This window comes from Chlorocebus sabaeus, chromosome 8, assembly GCF_047675955.1.
Source record: "Chlorocebus sabaeus isolate Y175 chromosome 8, mChlSab1.0.hap1, whole genome shotgun sequence".
Classification (NCBI taxonomy): domain Eukaryota; kingdom Metazoa; phylum Chordata; class Mammalia; order Primates; family Cercopithecidae; genus Chlorocebus; species Chlorocebus sabaeus.
The window spans coordinates 8,092,873-8,112,229 of NC_132911.1; the positions used below are offsets into that span (position 1 = coordinate 8,092,873).

Genomic DNA, 19,357 nt, shown 5'->3' on the forward strand with positions numbered 1-19,357 from the left:
ACCACGTTCTTTTTGAGTTCACATAAGTGACGTGATGTCTGGGCATTGCATTAGGTATTAAAAATAATCTAGAGATCATTTAAATTATATAAATTAATGTGAATGTGTTATATCCAAATTCTACACCATTTTATACAAGGGACGTGAGTATATACAATTTGTGGTATCTTCAAAGTTTTCTAGACGCAATCCTTTATGTTTACTGGGAAATGATGTACACATGAACTTTACAAAAAATAATTGTCCTACTCCATTAATGAACAAACTACAATAGAAAGTAAATATCACTAGTTTAAAATACTGTTATTTTATATCACAATTATATGGTGAATCAGAGTAGAGATCTTGAATTAATTTTGATTGAATTAGGCTAATTCTGACAGGGTCACACTCATATTGATTGAGTTTTGATAAAACCACTCCCATGCAGGCCCCTTGTGTTGTTTAATCAGCACCACTAGCCAATCACATTCATCCATTTTGACAAATCCCATGGCTCCACCTCTTATAAGACTCCTGGAATATTTCCCCAAGATCTGACTCTACCAAAGCACCATTTGACTGGTCCCAGGCCAGGGCACGCTCTCCCATGCTCTGGCTGTGCTGTGCTAGGGGCTGATAATTTTCCTTCAGGTAAAGTAAAATATCAAGGCGTAAACTGTATAGATTTACAGAAAATAGGCCAAAGATTGAGATTTTTTTGCCACAAGCAAGTCCAGAGACCATTTACTATGTATGGTTACCGGCGCCCAAGAAGCCCCAGGGATTTCCAGACAGAACGGCTGAATGACAATGAAGGGGAGACCAGGTATGTTGGAGTATGTGGCTACTCTGGGTTGCCAGGTTGACATGTGACTGTGTGTGACTATGTGTGTGCGCGTGTGTGTGTGTGTGTGTGAATATATGCTAAAGGGCCAGACTAGGGCAGAGAAGACACCCTGGCCTGCCATGACATTGAATGTTATAAATTTAGAACACATCGGGGAGATATGAGACCCACAGTGGAGACTACAGGATGCGGCCAGTATGAGGGGTTTCAGCAACCTGTTGGGGGCTCATCTCATGTTTCTTTTCACTGTTAATCTCTGTCCTCTGGGTAAATGTAAGTTGCCTCTTGTGTGGAGACAGGTAAACTGTGGGCATGATCTAAATGTTTTCCTTGTGCTCACTAGAAAATGAAACATTTCCCATCATCTCTCACTCCATTCACACTGTAACTGCATAGACACAGAGGTTAGATACCTGAAAAATCAGCATCTTCTCCTAAAGTCGTCAGGCCAAATTAGATGTCCCTCCTTCTCATGTGGATGAGCTCCTGAAAAAGCAAACTGTTTCCTGTGATCACCATCTCTCATCACAAACATGCACCAACAGGAAAAGCCTCTAGAAAAGGAGAGGGTGGGAGATAAGTGTTAGGACTTTCTGGATGCACATAGGATTTGGAGCTGAACACAAGTGCATGTGATTTTGGGCCACAGCAACAATGTGTGCCAGGTGGCTAATGAAGTTTGGGGCTTGTGAGAATTAGACTTTGTGTCACTATGTGGAAGACTGATGGGTCCCTTTCTGTCCTGCAGTTTGGCTACCACACAAATGAATCCACCCAAACGCCGCCAAGTGGAGCAGGGTCCCTGTACAGGTAAGGCACGTTCCCTAATATTTCTTAAGATCCCCATGCCTGGAGGTCAGTGTCATGGCTCATGACATAAATGGAGTAGGGGGTTTTCTGCAGGATGAGTGGCAAGCAATGCTCGATTGTTGGGGGCTGGTGTCCTGAGGCTAGCCAGTGCTGGGTTGTGGATTTCTGAAGGTCACATTCTGAAATCCAGGAGACTCTTGCTGGAAGAGAGCCTTAGCCTCCCTCACTGTGGTCTCTCTACAGGTGCAAAAATACTCTCAATTTCAGGAGCTCCACACCTGAATTCATGCCAGTCCCTGGAACCTCCCCAGGTAAGTTCCTATGTCCTTGCATGGCAAAGATTGGACAGTGCTGCACAGTCTTCAGGCTCGAGTGATATCCAGTAGATGTACATTTAGGTGGGTCAGCATGAGAGCCAATTCTGGGAGGGAGTTTGTATTTTAAAGTTGTAAAGGGTGAAGCTCCTGGCATCTTCCTCCCCATGATCATCATTTGCAGCCTTTTTGGAGGGCAGAATACTGAGGACTGTCTTTCCACAGGAGCAGCTGGATTCTGGCACTGAGGAGCTCATCATAGTCCTGGAACAAGGGACAGAAGTGAGGCTGAGCCTGGAAGAGGGCGTCTTCATCCTGGCCCCAGAAACAGCGCTGCAACTAACCCTGGAGAACACAGTCATTGTGATTGTCCCTGAGCATGTCCTGAGGTCACAAGATGGCCTGCAGTTCCCTATGCAGATCCAGGACATCTTGCCTTCGGTTGATGACTTCACCTTGGAGTTCCACGTTCAAGATGGAGTCATCTCAGATATGAAAGGAGAGAATGTGCCTTTTTCACCTGCAGAAGATGGGGAGGCAGCACCCCTATATCACCAGCCCTTGATGATGCCGCCAGCAAACCACATGACTGGGACCAGCCCTTGTCTCCTAGTAACCCCATTGTGCATTCCACGCTGTCTGGCAGCCTTCCCCCAACGCTACCCTCTACCTCCCACACCTAGTCCTGTGGGATGCCCTAGACCAGCCGATTCCAGTTTCAGCCTGCATGCTATGGAGCTCTTGTGCACCTCGTCCCTCAGACCTATGCCCCCTTCACCAAGTCCTGATCCCCAGATCTATCGTAGGGTTCACCACAGGCCTCCCAGCAAGGCACGGAGATGTCTCTTTAGGAAGTGATTTAACCCAAGAGCCACCCCCTGCATTGATGGGTCAGAGATTGTCCAAGTCCTTAGTCAGTGCATTCCCTGAAATGTGGAGAGAGAGTAATTCCAGGGACCACTTTCTTCCCCTTTGCTGTTTCCCATCATCACCCACTGTCTTCAACAGCAGAGGGTCCCAGATGCTGCAGGGATGGGGAGAACTGCAGGGAGTTCAAACAAAACATTCACATTTCACTTCACACGCACTATCCCTCAGAATTTCTCTTCTTATTTAACTACATGGATCCAACCACACTCAATCGAATCCCTGACTGCTCCATGTGAGAGTTCTGCTTCCAGCATGATGTGGCCTGAAAATTCATCTGAAGACAGCTGCTCACTACCAGGGTTAACACCTCCCCTTGAATACTGATGTCCTTGTAGTCATTGGTCTGATGCCACGATAAATAATTCCTAAGACTGGTGCTCTATTTCTGTCCTCAGACTCTTCCCTTTTTCTCCAAGCTGTGCCCCATTCCTTGTCTTAGTCCAGGTTCCCTACACGCCCCAGGCCAATGCTTTTGAATAAATATCAACGTGATTGAATGAAGTAGTGGTGACTGCTGTGCTTGCTTTCAACTGAGACACTCTCCTGCTCTCACTCATCATGTTTCCATTCACATTTGCATTTGTTTAGTTTTGTTTTCCATTGTTTGGGTTTATTATTCAAGTACTTATGAAATAACTGCCACATTTCTGAGAGCTTTCTTGGCAAATTTGGGCCTTTTCCTGTGCTCCTCCTTCCAAGTCCTGAGTGGAGTCACTGTTTACACCTCTGGGCCTGGGGATTGGTCTAGCTTAGCAAATGTTTGGACAGAGCTTGGCTCTGTGGATTGGGATTGGCACCTGTGCTTGCTCACGGCTGCTCCCAGGCTCTCTCTGTCTAGGAAATCCAGCAGTCCAAATCGAAAAGAATCCACGGAATCTTGTGATTATCTGAGAGTGAGTGTCACCCTGGGCCCCTGGTCCTTTTCTCCTCTAGATCACCCTGGTTGATTTCCTTTCAGCTTTCCATGTGTGTGAGGAGATCGGGGAACCCCTCTTCCCTGCCTTCTTGGGGTCAGGGACTCCACAATCCTTCCAGGTCCATTTGATTCCAGGTGAAGGCATCTGAAGATGCCGTATTTCCTGTTGCTTTCTTTTTGTGCAATGATGGCAAGCCTGCCAACAACACCTTCCTAGCGGCGTGAGGAAATTAGTCCCTCAGAGGCCCCAAACCTGGAGGACGCTAACCTCAGGAACATGCATGTTTTCAGAAAAGATGCCCTAGAACCCTTGAACCACCAACATGCCTTCAGAAGGGCATTAGTCCATCGTCCCACTTCATGGAAGGCTGAGTGGAGGCGCTTTGATCCAGTTAATACCCAAGACAGTCTTTAGAAAACTGGTATTCTTAGATCATAGCTCCAGAGTGCATTTTTCATGGGTCTTGTCCCGATCAGCACTCACGTTGAGGATCTGTCCCTACTTCCAAGGACCGCCTGTCCATACCGTATTAAGAATTTCCTGCTGTGTGCACCTTGTCTTTGGATGTGGTTGATTTCCATGTTGGCTCAATGCTGAGGAACTTCTAAGGTGTGTGGTCTCCTTTCTTTCAGGCTGCAAGCAGTCCAATGCCGGTCCACACAACCAATAAGAGGCCACGCGTGGACCCTGCCCTCACTGATGGCTCAGCTACCAAAATGTCTGACATGGTATCCGTCTTGGCTTCACTGTCTCCCCTCAGAAAAGCCAGTCCGAGCTCCTCGTCAAGTCTCCGACCAAAGGAACCACAGACAGGGGCTGTGGCCGACATCCCTCAGCCTGGAGTCAGGCAGCAGGGCCCGGAGCCTCTGGTCATGGTGAAGCCGACACACAGCAGCCCTCAGGGTGGCTGCCAAGAAGTTCCCCAGGCTGCCTCCAAGCCCCACGGCCTGATCTGGGTCATCAGCCCCCAGGCACAAGACAAACGTCCTGCGGTGACCTCACAGCCCTGCCCACCAGCCGACACACACAGCTTGGGCCTCGGCTCCAATCTCAGTTTCAGGCCAGGAGCCAAGAGACCTGCCGAGGCTCCAACTCAGGCTTGCCTGAACTTCCCCAAGAAACCGAGAATGGGTCCCTTCCAGATGCCCGAAAATGCCATCCAGGGAGGTGAGGTGGGGGCCCCGGAGACTCTCCAACCTCCGCCAGCTGCAGCCGACCTCAGACCAAGTCCGTCACCCCAGATGAGCAGGAGGACACCCGCCCAGGTGCCCAGCAGCGACCTGCAGCCTCCGCACAGCAGACCTCGCCTGCCTACTGCCCAGGCCTGCACCATGTCCCATCACCCAGTGGCCAGCCACCATGGGGACCAGCCTCTCAGAATGCTCTTCTGGAGACTGGAAAACGGATGGTGGAGCTCCAGCCTCCTGACAGCTCCCTCGTTTCCCTCTCCTGAGAAGCCGGGAGCCTTCCTCGCTCACAGCCCTCATGTCTCAGAGAAGTCTGAGGCTCCCTGTGTTCCTGTCCCCCTGAGTGTCCTCTGTGAGGATCTTCAGGTTTCCTCCTCCTCAGAGGACAGCGATTCTGACCTGGAGTGAGACTGCAAGTGGCAGGGGCTCCGTGGCCTCCAGCTCCCATGACTTGGAGGGACCGTGGGACTGAGGAGCACAGAGCAGAGAGCAGACTGTGTGTGGTGACTCCTAAGCACCCCAGCTGTGGTGCTTCTGTGGATGTTGGAGCCCAGGCCAGGCAGGGACCACATGCAGAGACTCTGCCTCATTGAATTCTGGTGAGGGACATTGTAGTTCGCAGGGCTCTCCGGAAACCCGCCACGAGAAGCTTCTGTGCCAGTGATGCGTTGCCTCAGAAACTGGGTGACAGTGAAGCGCAGGAGTCAGACTTCCGCTGTGATGTCAGTAGGAAACTGGGGAATGACTGTGTGTTTGCTCTCTAGACGACTGAATCAGGGAACAGTTCGGGAAGCCTGAGAGGTGCAGGCCTTCAGCTGTGCCCCGCCCTCACAGCAGTGTTCTGGACGCTGTGAAGCGTTCTGTGCAAAGCGTTCTTGGGGTGTTTCCTCAGCCTCAAAAATTGAGCTCTGGAATGCCATTGGAAATAGGTTTGTTTAATTGGTTTTGAAGTGAATAAAAGTCTCAAAAAGATGACGTACTCTCTTTTGACTTTCATTCCGTGTTTGTGTGGAACTGATTTTCCAAGGGCTTGAAAATTTCTTGACTTGTTAGCAATCCAAGTCATTATGTCTCCGAAACAGAGTTGGTTGAGGGGACCGCAGGACTTGGCAGGACCTTTGACTTCTTAAACATCCACAGGGGCAAGAGAACCTCAGCCCCACTCTACCAACACGCACCTAGTCAAATTCCGCCAAGTGAATCTCACGCACGCTAACACGTGGGGAGCGTCGCTTGCACCACGAGTCCCCATTTGGCTCACCACGATGCCACGCGTGGGGTTCAAACTGTGACGGCCCCCATGAAGTGGTTTCCGGATGTGCGTATGAATGAGGCACAGTTTCATTCGCCAAGTAGAACCCAGTAAAGCTGAAGTAAACTCCCAGATTTGGGATGTACTTCAGAGGTAGAATATTCATCCCGTCTTCTTTCCGGATGCCTGAGCACCGGGCCTTTCCATGCTTCTCCCCCTGATCCTAAGAGTAGCTGAGGTCGAGACTCACTGAAAGCTCTAGGCAAAGGTATCCCATCATGCACAGGCTATCTCCGTTCTCTGACCTGGGAACAATTCTGACCAGGATTCCACATGTAGGAGGCCTCACTGAGCGGGATTGTCTGAGCGACGCCAAATGGCTGCTCCCTTTCTGCCGCCATTGAGAGTCCTAACCTTGATTATCCAGACCACCTAGAAAGTATCAGTATCCAGAATCAACAAGATCAACTCTCTGCTCCTCTGACAGCAAAAGGAGCATGACCAAAATGAACCAAAGAGCGTGGCAGGAAAGGATGTGACCGGAAAGCTCTCTCAAGAGAACGGCCACAGGGGGTTTTAAGTAGGTGTTCCCACCTGAATCATGAATAATTAATGAAGCGCAATTCCAAGGGGAATGGAGTTTCAGCAGATGCAACCAAAGTTCCCCGACATGAGAGTTGCACAGAAAGTCTGCTGGATCTTCGCAAATCCAGAGAAATGGCAACGGGACCCAAGGAAATACAGCCCCGCCGATGTCCTGGAGACTCTTCAGGCATAATGCCTGGAGTCACAGGAGGAGGTGGAGAAGGAGCCAGGCACTGAAGGACAAAGTGGTGTTGACTTTCTTCATCTGTGTTTCACCGCAGTCCATTTCACGGTGGTAGAATAAATATATTGGTTTTCCGTCGGTTTGTTCGAGTCGAAAACCTGTGATGTTGTTGATTTTTGGTGGGAGAGTTTCACTCTGGAAAAGAAAATATTCTGAAGATGGAGGTTGTCCTAGATTCGATTTCAAGTGAGTCTACCTGATGCCAGTGAAGCATATTTTGGCATATAATACATATGGTCATATTACATTTTGTCCATATTACCTCATTTTAAAAAACCATGTCGTGAAAAATGTCAGAGTTAGATATACCAATGTTCAATTTCTGATCACGTGTCCAGAAGCACTGTAAAATGCAGCCTAGAATGCAAAATTCCCAGCCACTTCTCTGTTGAACTCTCTGCAGAGCGGCATTGCATCCAGGGGTTTTCAAGGTGCACTAGTGTGGCATGAGCTCGTCCTTGGCTTCCTGCTGAAGTTGGAATCCTGCAGATTGTTTAGGGGTGGTGTCAGCTTGTCCCATCTTTCCAGGTCATCATTAACCTCTCCTGGGCACCCACATGGACTCAGAACTTACCTAGAGTCACAGGCAGGTCTGGGAAGCTGGCCTTGAGCCTTTGTGCAGTCCATGATGGTTCCATGCCTCTGATCTGCTGGGGCACATTCTGCAGAGGGATGGGCTGGCATAAGCTGTCCCTGCCTTTCTGAAAATCACGGAGATTCCTGGTACCTGAAGCCACACAGAAATATCTGTGGAGTCTCAGGCAGGACAAGGATGCCATTCACAGGCTCCTGTTCTTCCACTTAATGGCAGCAAGAGTGATTCCTGGGTTTCCTAATTGACTTCAAAACAATTTTGGTGACTTTGTTGTGTCAATGACCACTCCTGTTTCTGTGGCATCCAGTTCACCTGTAAGGTTTTTGGGGATTATGTGGAAACTCGTGCATTTTTCCAGAGCCTCCCTTCATCCTGGATGCTCTCAGGCATGCACAAGTGGACCCCTGCCTTGGTGGCATCTTGGAAAATTGCAGGAGACCCCTTAGGTCTAGGAGGCACTAGGAGGTCCATCAGGAATTGGCAGGGCATGTGTCTGCCCATCTGTAGTGTGAACTTCTATTCACATTCAGAATGCAGATTCTTCCTGAACTAATAAGTTATCTTCATCTTGGTGTAAGTAGCCACAAAAGAATAATTCATATTAACTCCATTGATAAAAATAACTGAAAACTAACAATGAAGATAATAACGACAATGTTATTATAATATTGACAGTAAAAATAAAACAAAGGCATTAGAGATTAGAGATTCCCTTAAGTGAAGGACAATGTGAAGATATAAGGATACATGAGTTGTTTGGACTCAGAGTCCAATGAAACATGTTCCTCAAAGACAAAGACAAGAAGCATAAGGAAAATACAAAGTTCATGGATGACCACCTGGGCTACCTTGGAACTCATGTGGGACCACTGCAGGCAAAGTGTACCTCGTCCTGGGACTGCCCACCACCCAGCCCCCACTCACCTTCATGAGGTAGGACAGCAGGATAACGGGGAAGGAGTCCATGCAAGGGATGCAAGACTTCTGTCACATCTGATTCAAAGAAGCACTGCTTATGACAGATGTTTATCTCCTAACACTGTGTCACCTCTAACTGCCTGGCTGCATGTCTGCCATCTGTTCTTCTTAGGTCACAGGAGGGACAGACATTACTGTCCACCTATCTGCATACAGAGCCATTGGAGGACATTACCCTTGTTGCTTCTTCTTTGGAAAGGGGCAACATACATGGCAGATGCCATTCTCTGTCTCTTTGCAAAACTTTGCCAGCACATTTAAGGTTTTCTTCAGCCACAGAAAGCCACCTGCTTCAAAGTCTCACCCTCCACAAGTGGCAAGCACACAATTATTAATGGAGGCAAGGGATGCATAGGCTTTGCCATTTGATTCAATTGGGACAAATAGGGGAGGCCTTCTTAGCTGAACAGCTCTGTTTGTGAGGCCAGTTGACAAAGTCAGGCTGCATTGCCATTAGACTTGCCCCTTTGCACATAAGGCTTCCCTCCAATCCTTTCCACAGATGTGGATCCTGACATTACTTCCTAACAAACATCCTGCACACTAAACTTCATCTATCTCCAGCTCCCTGGGAACCAAACCTGTGACAAAAGTGAAAAGTTTCTAGGGAAAATATGGTTTCCTTATCAGACAGGAATCAAATTCTGCTGAGCTAGAAAATAAGGTAAAGTCTGATGCCATCTCATGACTTTTTTTATTAGGACATTACCACTGCCAGCAAGAATTATGTGCATCAATTCATGGGGACAAAAATCATATTGGAGTGGGATGAGGTTGTTGTGAGTTGAGGAGAAATTTTGACGAATGAACTTCACCCTCAACTTGAGTTCAAGAGAGGAGATGAAGATGAAAACAGCTGGAAATAAAAGGTGTCCAAAAACATTTTTCTGGTTTTTCAAAAATCAGATTTCAAATTGGGAGACACTATGTTTAAATTCTAAAAGGATATAGCATACTGAGAGGAAATAACTATAGATAAATTGTCCTTTTCGTAAATAATACACTTTATGGTATGACAGGAGACCAAGGAACACAACACAAATTTGGAGTTAAAGAAACTAACAGACATTCTTGATACTCAGCTGTTATGGCAGAGATGCCAGAATGATGGATGTCCATGTAATAGTCCTTTTTTTTTTTTTTTTTTTTTTTTTGAGATGGAATCTTGATCTGTAACCAGGCTGGGGTGCAATAGCGTGATCTCAGCTCACTGCAACCTCTGCCTCCTTGGTTCAAGAAATCCTCCTGCCTCAGTCTCCCAAGTAGCTGGGACTACCGGTGTGCACCACCACACTCAGCTAATTTTTGTATTTTTAGTAGAGATGGAGTTTCACCATGTTGGCTAGGATGGTCTCGATCTCCTGATCTTGTGATCTGCCCTTCTTGGCCTCCCAAAGGGTTGGGATTAGAGGTATGAGCCATTATGCCCGGCCCATGTAGCAGTACTTTTGAACTTAATGGCTGAAAGCATCCACCTCCAAACTTATATATTATATTTGCAAAAGAGTACAAACCATGTAATGAATTTTAAAGGGAAGACAAGCCTGTGGGAATTCAACAGCCATGGCAACACTTTGAACTTCTTTTTATTAAACATGTAAGAAGTAAGTGAAGTTCAAGACCTAACAGAATTGCCAGGAATTATTTGAAGAATTACCAAGATGACTTAGACACTATGAAATCCTTACAATGCCCTCTGGTGGAGTTTCCTCCTGGAGCCAGTGATTTTAAGCCAGAGGCAAATGTCTCTGCAGGCATAAGAATTCAACCCAAATGTACTATTCAATTTTAAATGACATGACAATAAAATTATCTGCTATATAGTAACAACTTTTTTTTTCTTTCGGACAGAGTATCTGTTGCCTAGGCTAGAGCGCAGTGGGGCACTCTTGGCTCACTGCAATCTCTGCCTCCTGGGTTCAAGTGATTTTCCCACCTCATCCTCCTAAGTAGCTGGGATTATAAGCATGTTCCACCATGTCTGACTGATTTTTGTATCAGAAAAATTATTTCTGGGGTGGAGAGTTAGGGACCTTTATTCTCCCACATCCAAAAACATGTTCTCCAAATGATCTGTCAATAGAAATAACTGATACTTATATTTGCTAACCTATCTTTTTCTTTCTTTAGATTCAGAACTAGAGTGTGGAAAAGTTATATTAAGAAGGTTCTCTCAATTTTCAACACAAGTGATGGGCTAGGCACTATTCTAGGTGCTATAGATACACATTAATATACCCACAATAGTTTTGCCTTATTACCTCCTACATTCTAATAATGCACCAAAACAAAAGTATAGATTAGCTTTTTATTTTTTTGAGATGAAGGTTAATTCTGTCACCCAGGATGGAATGCAGAGGCAGGATCTCAGCTCACTGCAACCTCTGCCTCCTGGGTTCAAGCAATTCTCCTGCCTTAGCCTCCTGAGTAGCTGGGATTACAGGCATGTGCCACCATGCCCAGAAAATTTTTGTATTTTTCAGAAAGACACCTTTCATTATGTTGGCCAGGCTGGTCTCAAACCCCTGGCCTCAAGTGATCCATGCACCTCGGCCTTCCAAAGTGCTGGGATTATAAGCATGAGCCATAGTGCCCAGCCAAAGAGAATAGCTTTAAATAGAAAGCATGAAAACAAAAGAAATGTATGCCCATCAATTTTATACTGTATTTGGCCAGGTGCAGAAGATCGACTTGTAGTATTGTAAGGGAATAAGGTCAGTTCACATCTCATTGTTTGGACAAGTTACCAGAAACCAAAAGTTGGAGGAGTTATATCTTTTGAGGTGGGTTGCACAGGCAAGCAGCAAGCTGCTCTCTCTCCAAAGTCCTAAACTGTTCTATTTCTCCTACTGTGGAAAAATGCATCTTCTACTTGATTTCAATTTATATAGGAAAATACTTAATAAAACTAATAAGGGCTGCATTCTAGGGACACAGCTAGACCACACATATACTGAATCTTGATTCTGGAAACACACCTTGTTCAATGTAATTGGATTTTCATGACAACAAAAATGTAACCCTGACACAATATTGGAGAGTCAAAAGGAAAGGACATTTTGGATTGAAATTTTTTATTTTAAAATATGTCCTTGAGTTCTATTAACAATAGCTAAAACCTGGGAACAACTCAAATGTCTATCGAGAGGAAATTGATAAACAAATTATATGCATATTATAGAGTAATATTGGGCAGTAAAGGGGGATGATCAACTCTATTAATCAACATCTTGGATCAATATAATCTTTCTCACCCTGAGTGGGGAAAGCTAAGCTAAAAAGTGTCCTATAATATAAATAAATGTACACAAAATTCTAGAACAGACAAACCTAATGTAAGCTAAAAAAATTTCAGAAAAGCCAGGTGCAGTGGCTCATGCCTGTTATGCCAGCACTTTGTGAGGTGGGTGGATCGCATGAGCTCAGGATTTTGAGACCAGCCTGGCCAACATGCTGAAGCTACTCCATCTTTACCAAAAATACAAAAATTAGCCCAGTGTGGTATTGTGTGCAGGAACACAAAACCAAATACTACATATTCTCCATTATAAGTGAGAGCTAAACATTGGGTTATACATTGTTTAGCTCTCACTTATATGGAAACAATAGACACCGGAGATTCTTAGAAGGAGGAGGGAGGGTTGGGTACAAGGCCTTAAAAACTGTCTATTGGGTATTATGTTCACTATGTGTGTGATGAAATCATTCATACTCTAAACCTCAGCGTCACACAACACATCCATGTAACAAACCTGCACATGTATCCTCTGTGTATAAAATTAAAATTAAAAAACTAAAATGAACAAACAGATATGAGTAGGAATTTCTCAAAAGAGAAGATACAAATGGACAACATATATATAAACAATTCTTACCCTCTCTAGTCATCACGGGAATGCAAATGAAAACTACCATGAAATATCACCTCATACCTGTTAGAATAGCTATTATCAAAAAGATGGATGATAACAAGTGTTGGTAAGGATGTGGAGAAAAGGGAACCTTTGTATACTGGTGGGGGGAATGTAAATTAGTATGGCCATCTTGGAAAATAGTATGGAGGTTTCTCAAAAAATTAACAATAAGAATACCATTTTGTTCCAGCAATCCACTTATTTTATATATATATATATATATAATATATGTAATATATATATGAAGTCATTGAAACCAGTATGTGAAAGAGATATCTGCACTCCTATGTTCCTTTCAGCACTGTTCACAATAGTCAAGATATATGAAGAAGACACACGTTATCATTCATTCACGGATGGATGAATTAACATTTTATATATATATATGTATGCACAATGGAATATTATTCAGTATTATATAATAATGAAACCCTGTCATTTGTGACAGCATTGATGGATCTGAAGGGCATGAAGTCATGTGAAATAAACCAAACACAGAATGACAAATATTGTATGATTTCACTTGTATTTGAAATCTCAAATACACTCAGAAGCAGAGAGTAGACTGGAGGTTGCCAGGAGCTGTGGTGCAGGTAAATGAGTAGGTGTGATTATAGTACAAAGTTTTAGATATACAAACATAAATAAGTTCAGGAGGTCTAATTTACAGCATAATGCTTATAGCTATGAATGCTGTATTGCATACTAAAATATAATAGGAGGGTGAATTTTATGTTAATTGTTCTTACTAATAGAAATAATAATTAGAATGGGAGGGAGAACTTCAGAAGGTGATGATTATGTTTATAATCTTGATGGTAATGATGCTTTCACAATGTATCCTTATCCTCAAACTCACTGAGATATACACATTAAATAGGTACAGCTTTTTGAATGTAATCATATCTCAACAAAGTGTTTTTAAGGGGGGTTGGTTAAAAAATTTAAAAAGGAAGGGTAGATGTTCCTTTGCCCTTCTCCCATGTCTTTTTTTCTCCCTGCTGTCTAGAATTCAGAAATAATAGGTGGGAATTTAGCAGCCAAACTAGGGTATTTTCTAAAGTATAGCAGAGCAGATACCTGGAAGGGACCTGCATCCCTAATGACATTAGAAAGTATCTGTACTAGCCCTGAATGGTGTAACTACAGGTGAATTTTAAGTGAAAAAGAAATCAACTTCTGCCTTGTTTAAGCAACTTCATTCAGTCATTAATTTTATAAACATGTAGAGACTACATACTCCTTATGAGCAGAAACAATATTTATAAATAAAACAATGGTGATAAATAAAAGGAAATAAAAAGCAGTGAAACAAAATGGTTTAATAGCTATAGATAGTTATTTTGTTGAAAGATTCTGCTGCTAATATTATTCAATAACTTTGTATGCTGGTGCAAGTAAGGAAATTTACATTGTCTAATAAAAATTATTTATCAATTTATAAAACAGTAAACATTTCATTTCATAGAATGGGGCTAAGAATCTACATTGCAAAATAACTTTCAGTTGATTTTATGCACAGTAATTATTGAGAATCCCCTTATCTAGATCCAACAGTTCTGGACCTACATAGGTGCTATCAAGACTTAAGGAAGAAAATTTTCCTGACTCTATCCATACCTCCAGCTAGTAATAGATCTAGAGATTCAGAACCCAAATCCAGACCTCCTGCCTCTATGTGCAGTGGCCTTTCACTGTCCTGTTTCGCTTCACTTGTTGAAGAGGATTTGAGAATAAATGACCACATGATTCAACTCTCTCCTCATCTCTGAGGAATAGAGCCCTGTCCTGGCAAACAAGAAGCTCACACAGTAGTAGAGGAGGCAAATAGACATTCACTAATCTAGCATACAAGCAGTAGGCACTGTACCATAAACAAGGCACTGTGGGGGTTCAGACCAGGAGCAAAGCAGGGATTAGCAGGGCTAGTAAAGTCTGGGAAGTGTTCACTAACAAAATGTCTAATCATTAACTAAACCAAATGGTTTCTCAACATGGCCTAATTAATTGTAACAATATAAATGGTTGGTTGTTCATAAACCTTAATCTTTTGCCAAAATATTTGTAGCTTATGTTCCCATTTAACAAGGTTTTCTGGTCAAAACTGTGCACCCACATCTTTCTAATGAACTTAGTGTCCAATAAAACATGGACTTCCAGTCATCCCATGAAGGTGATTTTGCGTGCATAGTACATCTCTGTCTGTGAATATGCCTAATGAGGTATGGAAGGACACTTATTATCCAAACAAAGACATTCCACTGGTGCTAGAGAACCACAGATGGAAGTTTTTTTCTGCCTACTGGAAATAAAGCCAAGCTTTCTTCTTCCTTCAGCAGTGAGGATTGCTGTCCTCCTCTTTATCATTCTCTCTCTCTCTCTTTTTTTTTAATGGGCCAAACTCTACCAAATAACAAGATAAACTTTGTGTAAGCCTTGGTAAGAGTAGAGTGTCTGACACCTTATGGTACTATAATACTCAAAGCAAAAGCAAAATCACCTATGACCAGAAAAGGGAGTCACAGGAAATCTAGAAGACTTATTGGCCAAGAGACCTGCAGCCTCATAATTCATTAGCTCTCCATAAGAACTCTCACATGAAATGAAGTCAGTGGTGTTTCAAGTGCTTGAAACCCTCATTACTCTACCTCTAAATGTGAATTAATTAGGCAAGTTTACTAGCAGTTACTAGACCTCAAAAGCAAGATAATCAGGCAGTATTCTACTAAATATTGTTCTCCATAACTCCTCTATTTTCTTCAGGAAAAGTTAGTTAGCCTAAGACATTTGGCATAAGGGCTATGCCAAAGCTATGTTGGGGTCAGCCAGGAAGGATTCATGGGGGTCTCCTTGAAAATATTACAATAATCGAAGAAATCTTCAACCTATTGCCCCTCAGTACTGTTGGTCCCTTGTACTTGATTTTTCCCCTTAAGTTTTATTCCAATTTCTAACATTATCATTCCCTCTTCCTTCTCAGCAACTAGTCCTCCAAAGTAGAACTTAAACAATGACCAGACATGGCCCTGCAACAGAGCATATCCTTCTACATTTAGTATGCAATCATGAATCACAGGTATAAGGTCCCTTGAACAGACATGGTTTTGGTGACTACATGTAGGACTTATTGCTTTTACCCAAGAAGAGGATCAGGCATCCTAAGTAGCTCAGAAATTTTTCTGGAGCTCTTGAATGTGTAGAGGCAAGAAAGATTAAGCAACCTGTTGCCTTACATGAGGCATACTATCTTCTTATGTTTTCTTTTGAATTCAGGATTTCAAGGTTGGGGAAGGAGTGGGAAAGTAGCCATGGACATGTGAGAATGTGCATGATCCTTTTACTTTGTCAGGAACGGTTAAATTCTATGCTTTATGTTATTTGCTAAAAGACACTTTCCAAAGCTTTCAACAGAAAATATAATGGCACACATGCCTATTCTTGGTGAACCCAGACTTTTTATCTAGTCTGTGATAGTCAGTTTCGAAGGACTGCTTAGGGTAATGAATCCTTCAAGTTGTAAAGATGAAGGGCAGTTTTTGGACAATTCCCATTTTGCTGTAGGAAAACTAATCTGGAAGAAGTAAAAGGGAGAGATCGAAGTGGGAGAGAATGGAGGTGGAAAATGAGTTCAGTTGATCAAATATTTGTTAAGCACCCACTGTATGTCGGGCCCTTACAAGGAAGCAAGCAAAGAACAAAAGCATGTAATGGCCTTGCTCCTAAGAAGCCAGAGGCCAGTAACCTGGATTGCTGTAGACCAGAAAAACGTCCACAAGCCCCTACAACACAGCACTGGCATAGGATGAAGAAGAAGTTTCTTTCTATGAGATCAATAGCATACAACCAAATAAGAAAGTCAAAAGTTACACAAAGTTCAAAAACCTAAGGCACCAACCTTTAAGAGATCTGATTATCGGTGATGACTTTGGAAGGAAAGTTATTATTAGGATTATTTTAGTACTAAGAGTTTTGAGCTGTCTATCCAATATTTTCACCTGCACCTCTCCCTTGGTAATACTGTGTGTGTGTGCGTGCGTGAGTGTGTGTGCGTGTGCGTGTGTGTGTGCCTTTTCATGTGTTTGAAATACATTATCTATCCCACACTCCACATAGGTTTGGGGGTAATTACATACAGGCTGATCTGAATCTGTACTCTTAGGAACGGGGTTAAGCTACTCTACCACATTGTGAAGAGTTGATATGTAAGAGACTCTGAACATCTTACAAATTATCTTTAAAATGTTTCCTTTCTTGTGAAGGGAAGAATAAATATTTGTAAACAAATGCAAAAATATCTTTAACTAAACAAAAGAACAGTTAGTTAACCTTGTTGTGATTAGCAGAGAGGATAGCTGCAGACACTATAAAATCATCAGCAACAAGATTTGACAAAACCTTAAAGATGGCTCTATTTTTCCTGTTTTATACAGGAAAATATTAAGGCCCTGGGAATTGAAGTACTTTTCCCAACAGTGGAGTAAATGTCAGAGTCAAGGCTGTGTTTTACATCTCGGTTTCCCCACATATCCCACCCTATGGTTCTGTTGTGCTGTTCCTTTGTGTGACTCCTCAAAGCCTGGTTAAAGGTGATACCGTATCAAATTGTATTAACTCAGTAGCACAAAACACCAGGGAATTGATTTATAAGAGTATTAACCTTGTGGCATTACTGAAGACACATCTGATTAGTAGTTATCAAGTAGTCACCCTGGCTAAATATATGGGTTTGATTTTTAATTTTGAAAATGAAAAATATTTTAAAATATATGTCTTACATCCATATCCACAGGAAATTTTAATCAAGTTTTAAAACTTCCAAATTTAGATAAACCATGTTTTTTGTTGTTTTAATTTTCACTCAATGAAAATAGAAAAAAACTAATCGGATAGAACAGCACAGCAGAAGCATTACTTATAGCCAAAAATGGGATGCAACAACACTGAAGAAGAAAATGCAGGACAGTGCTTAAAAAAGCAGTCTAATGAAAAGTGGGGTCTCCTCAGGATGTCCTTAGGTAGACATTGCAGCAGAACTGCAAAGTTCTCTTTAGAAGGCTGGGGAAGAGAGGAGGAAGCAGAGAAGGGGCAAGAGTGGAAAACAGAATGAGGCTCAGAATACCAAGCGTTAGTGCTGTCCCTATCACCTTCCTCACTTGATCACTGGGTGATCTTGGGCAAGTTTCTTCCTTTCCCTCAGCTCATTTCCTCATCTGGAAGGTAAGTTACTAGACAAGGTAGCCTTTGATGTTCATTGTAACTCTAACTGATCTTCCCCAAGCAAATAGCTGGGAAAGACACTGCCCACAATATGCAAGACACAAGGTTCACAAGCAAAGAACAAATAAAATCAAAAGATTTTTTTAAACCCCTAATGTAACTTGAATTCTTACAAATAAGCAATGGTACATCATACTTTTACAAAGCCCTTTTGTGATTTCATTTTTAAAATCATTTCAAGTTTTATTTTACTTCATATTAAGATAATGGGAGATAAAGTGTTAAATGGGTTCATGCAGGAATATATGTAAGAGACACAAAATTCCAAAATAGGTAATTGTTATATTAGTAGTTCCCTTTACTGAGGGGGAGCAGACAAAAGAATGTTAGAAAAAGCTTCATAAAGTGGATTATATAGAATGTGCTTTAAAAGAGTATTTTATTGGGTGGGAAAGAGCAATATGGGGAGTTATTGTTCAAGGGTTAAAGCTATGCAAAATGAGTCAATTACAGAGATAGGCTCTAAAACATAGTACCTATAGTTAATAATGAGGTATTTTGTATTTAACAATCTGTTAAGAGGGTCGATCTTAGGGGTTCTGACAACAACAACAACAACAACAATAAAGGGACGTAGGAAACATTTGGAGGTGATGGATATATTATTACCAGGATATTGGTTGTGGTAACAAGAGTAATATATATGTGCAAATTTGCCAAACTATATCCATTAATTATGTACAGTTTTTGTATAACAATTTTACTTCAGTTCCTACTATATTGCCTGGCAAACAATATTTTGTACTTAAAGTAAGAGCAATGATTATTGCATGTGCATGTTAAAAATAATAAAGAAAGCAGGTGACAATAAGACATCCTGAGTCTTTTGGAAATAAATAGCATTCACCTGCTTTCTCATCCATTGAGATATCACCACATTTATGTACTTGTGTGTCCCTGGAAGTTTCTTGTGGGAGATTTAGTTATTCTCTTTTCGTTAGGCTCTACTAACCAAGAACACATCACAGACTCAGACAGCATCATAAAAAGGCCCAGACCCACGATGTCCAGAGACTCCAGGCTCAACCTACGTTGATGCTGGCCCTTCAGCCATGAGACTCCATTTGCTTCTTCTTATTCTCCTTCTTTTTTCAATGCTTTTATCCCCAGGTAAGTTGGTAGCTGATTACTATAAGGTTCTGCAGATTAGAAGGCTATATCCCTGGCCAGACAAGATCCTAGAATCAGTCCTGTGGGTTCAAGAACCTAATATTTACAACTTCACTAGGATTATAATAGGGAAAAATAGAAAAGAGACTCATTTAGCAGTAGCTCCTGTTGATAAGATTCCATCCATGTTTTTTGATCTAGTGAGTGGATATAATAATGGATGCTGCTGAAATTCAATCCTGTCAGATCAAACTGCCTACATATAAATTTCCATGCCCCACCAAGGCATCTCAAGACACAAAGTAAGTATACAACAGAATGTGACCTCAATGAGATGCCTTTGTGGGACCTGGAAATTTATATGCAGGCAGTTAGATCTGATAGGATTGAATTTCAGCAGCATTTATTATTATAT

At 42.6% G+C, this 19,357-nt stretch overlaps 1 protein-coding gene and 1 long non-coding RNA gene across 5 annotated transcripts in view; one reads left to right on the forward strand and one right to left on the reverse strand.

The window, feature by feature from the left end:
• Positions 1-19,357, reverse strand: part of LOC119618921 (uncharacterized) — a 73,413-nt gene that overhangs the window by 19,817 nt on the left and 34,239 nt on the right. Inside the window, exon 5 of one of the 4 annotated variants that reach the window (XR_012093641.1) lies at positions 1,243-1,383. The exons of the other annotated variants lie outside the window; for them this stretch is intronic. This is a non-coding gene — a long non-coding RNA (uncharacterized lncRNA). The remainder of the gene's footprint in view (positions 1-1,242; positions 1,384-19,357) is intronic. 4 annotated transcript variants of the gene reach the window in all.
• LOC103215312 (proline-rich protein 23D1-like) lies at positions 732-3,522 on the forward strand. The gene is made up of 4 exons (XM_007961626.3): positions 732-808; positions 1,578-1,639; positions 1,883-1,950; positions 2,179-3,522. Exons 1-4 carry the CDS (start codon positions 732-734, stop codon positions 2,809-2,811), a joined length of 840 nt encoding a protein of 279 aa, XP_007959817.2. The 3' UTR covers positions 2,812-3,522.

What these genes read in the sequence shown, in the direction of transcription:
- LOC103215312 (XM_007961626.3), top strand. Translation starts at nt 732, where the DNA reads ATGTATGGTTACCGGCGCCCAAGAAGCCCCAGGGATTTCCAGACAGAA. An exon ending in GACAATGAAGGGGAGACCAG is followed by an intron (nt 809 to 1,577) that starts GTATGTTGGAGT and finishes TCTGTCCTGCAG; the next exon opens with TTTGGCTACCACACAAATGA. An exon ending in GGAGCAGGGTCCCTGTACAG is followed by an intron (nt 1,640 to 1,882) that starts GTAAGGCACGTT and finishes GTCTCTCTACAG; the next exon opens with GTGCAAAAATACTCTCAATT.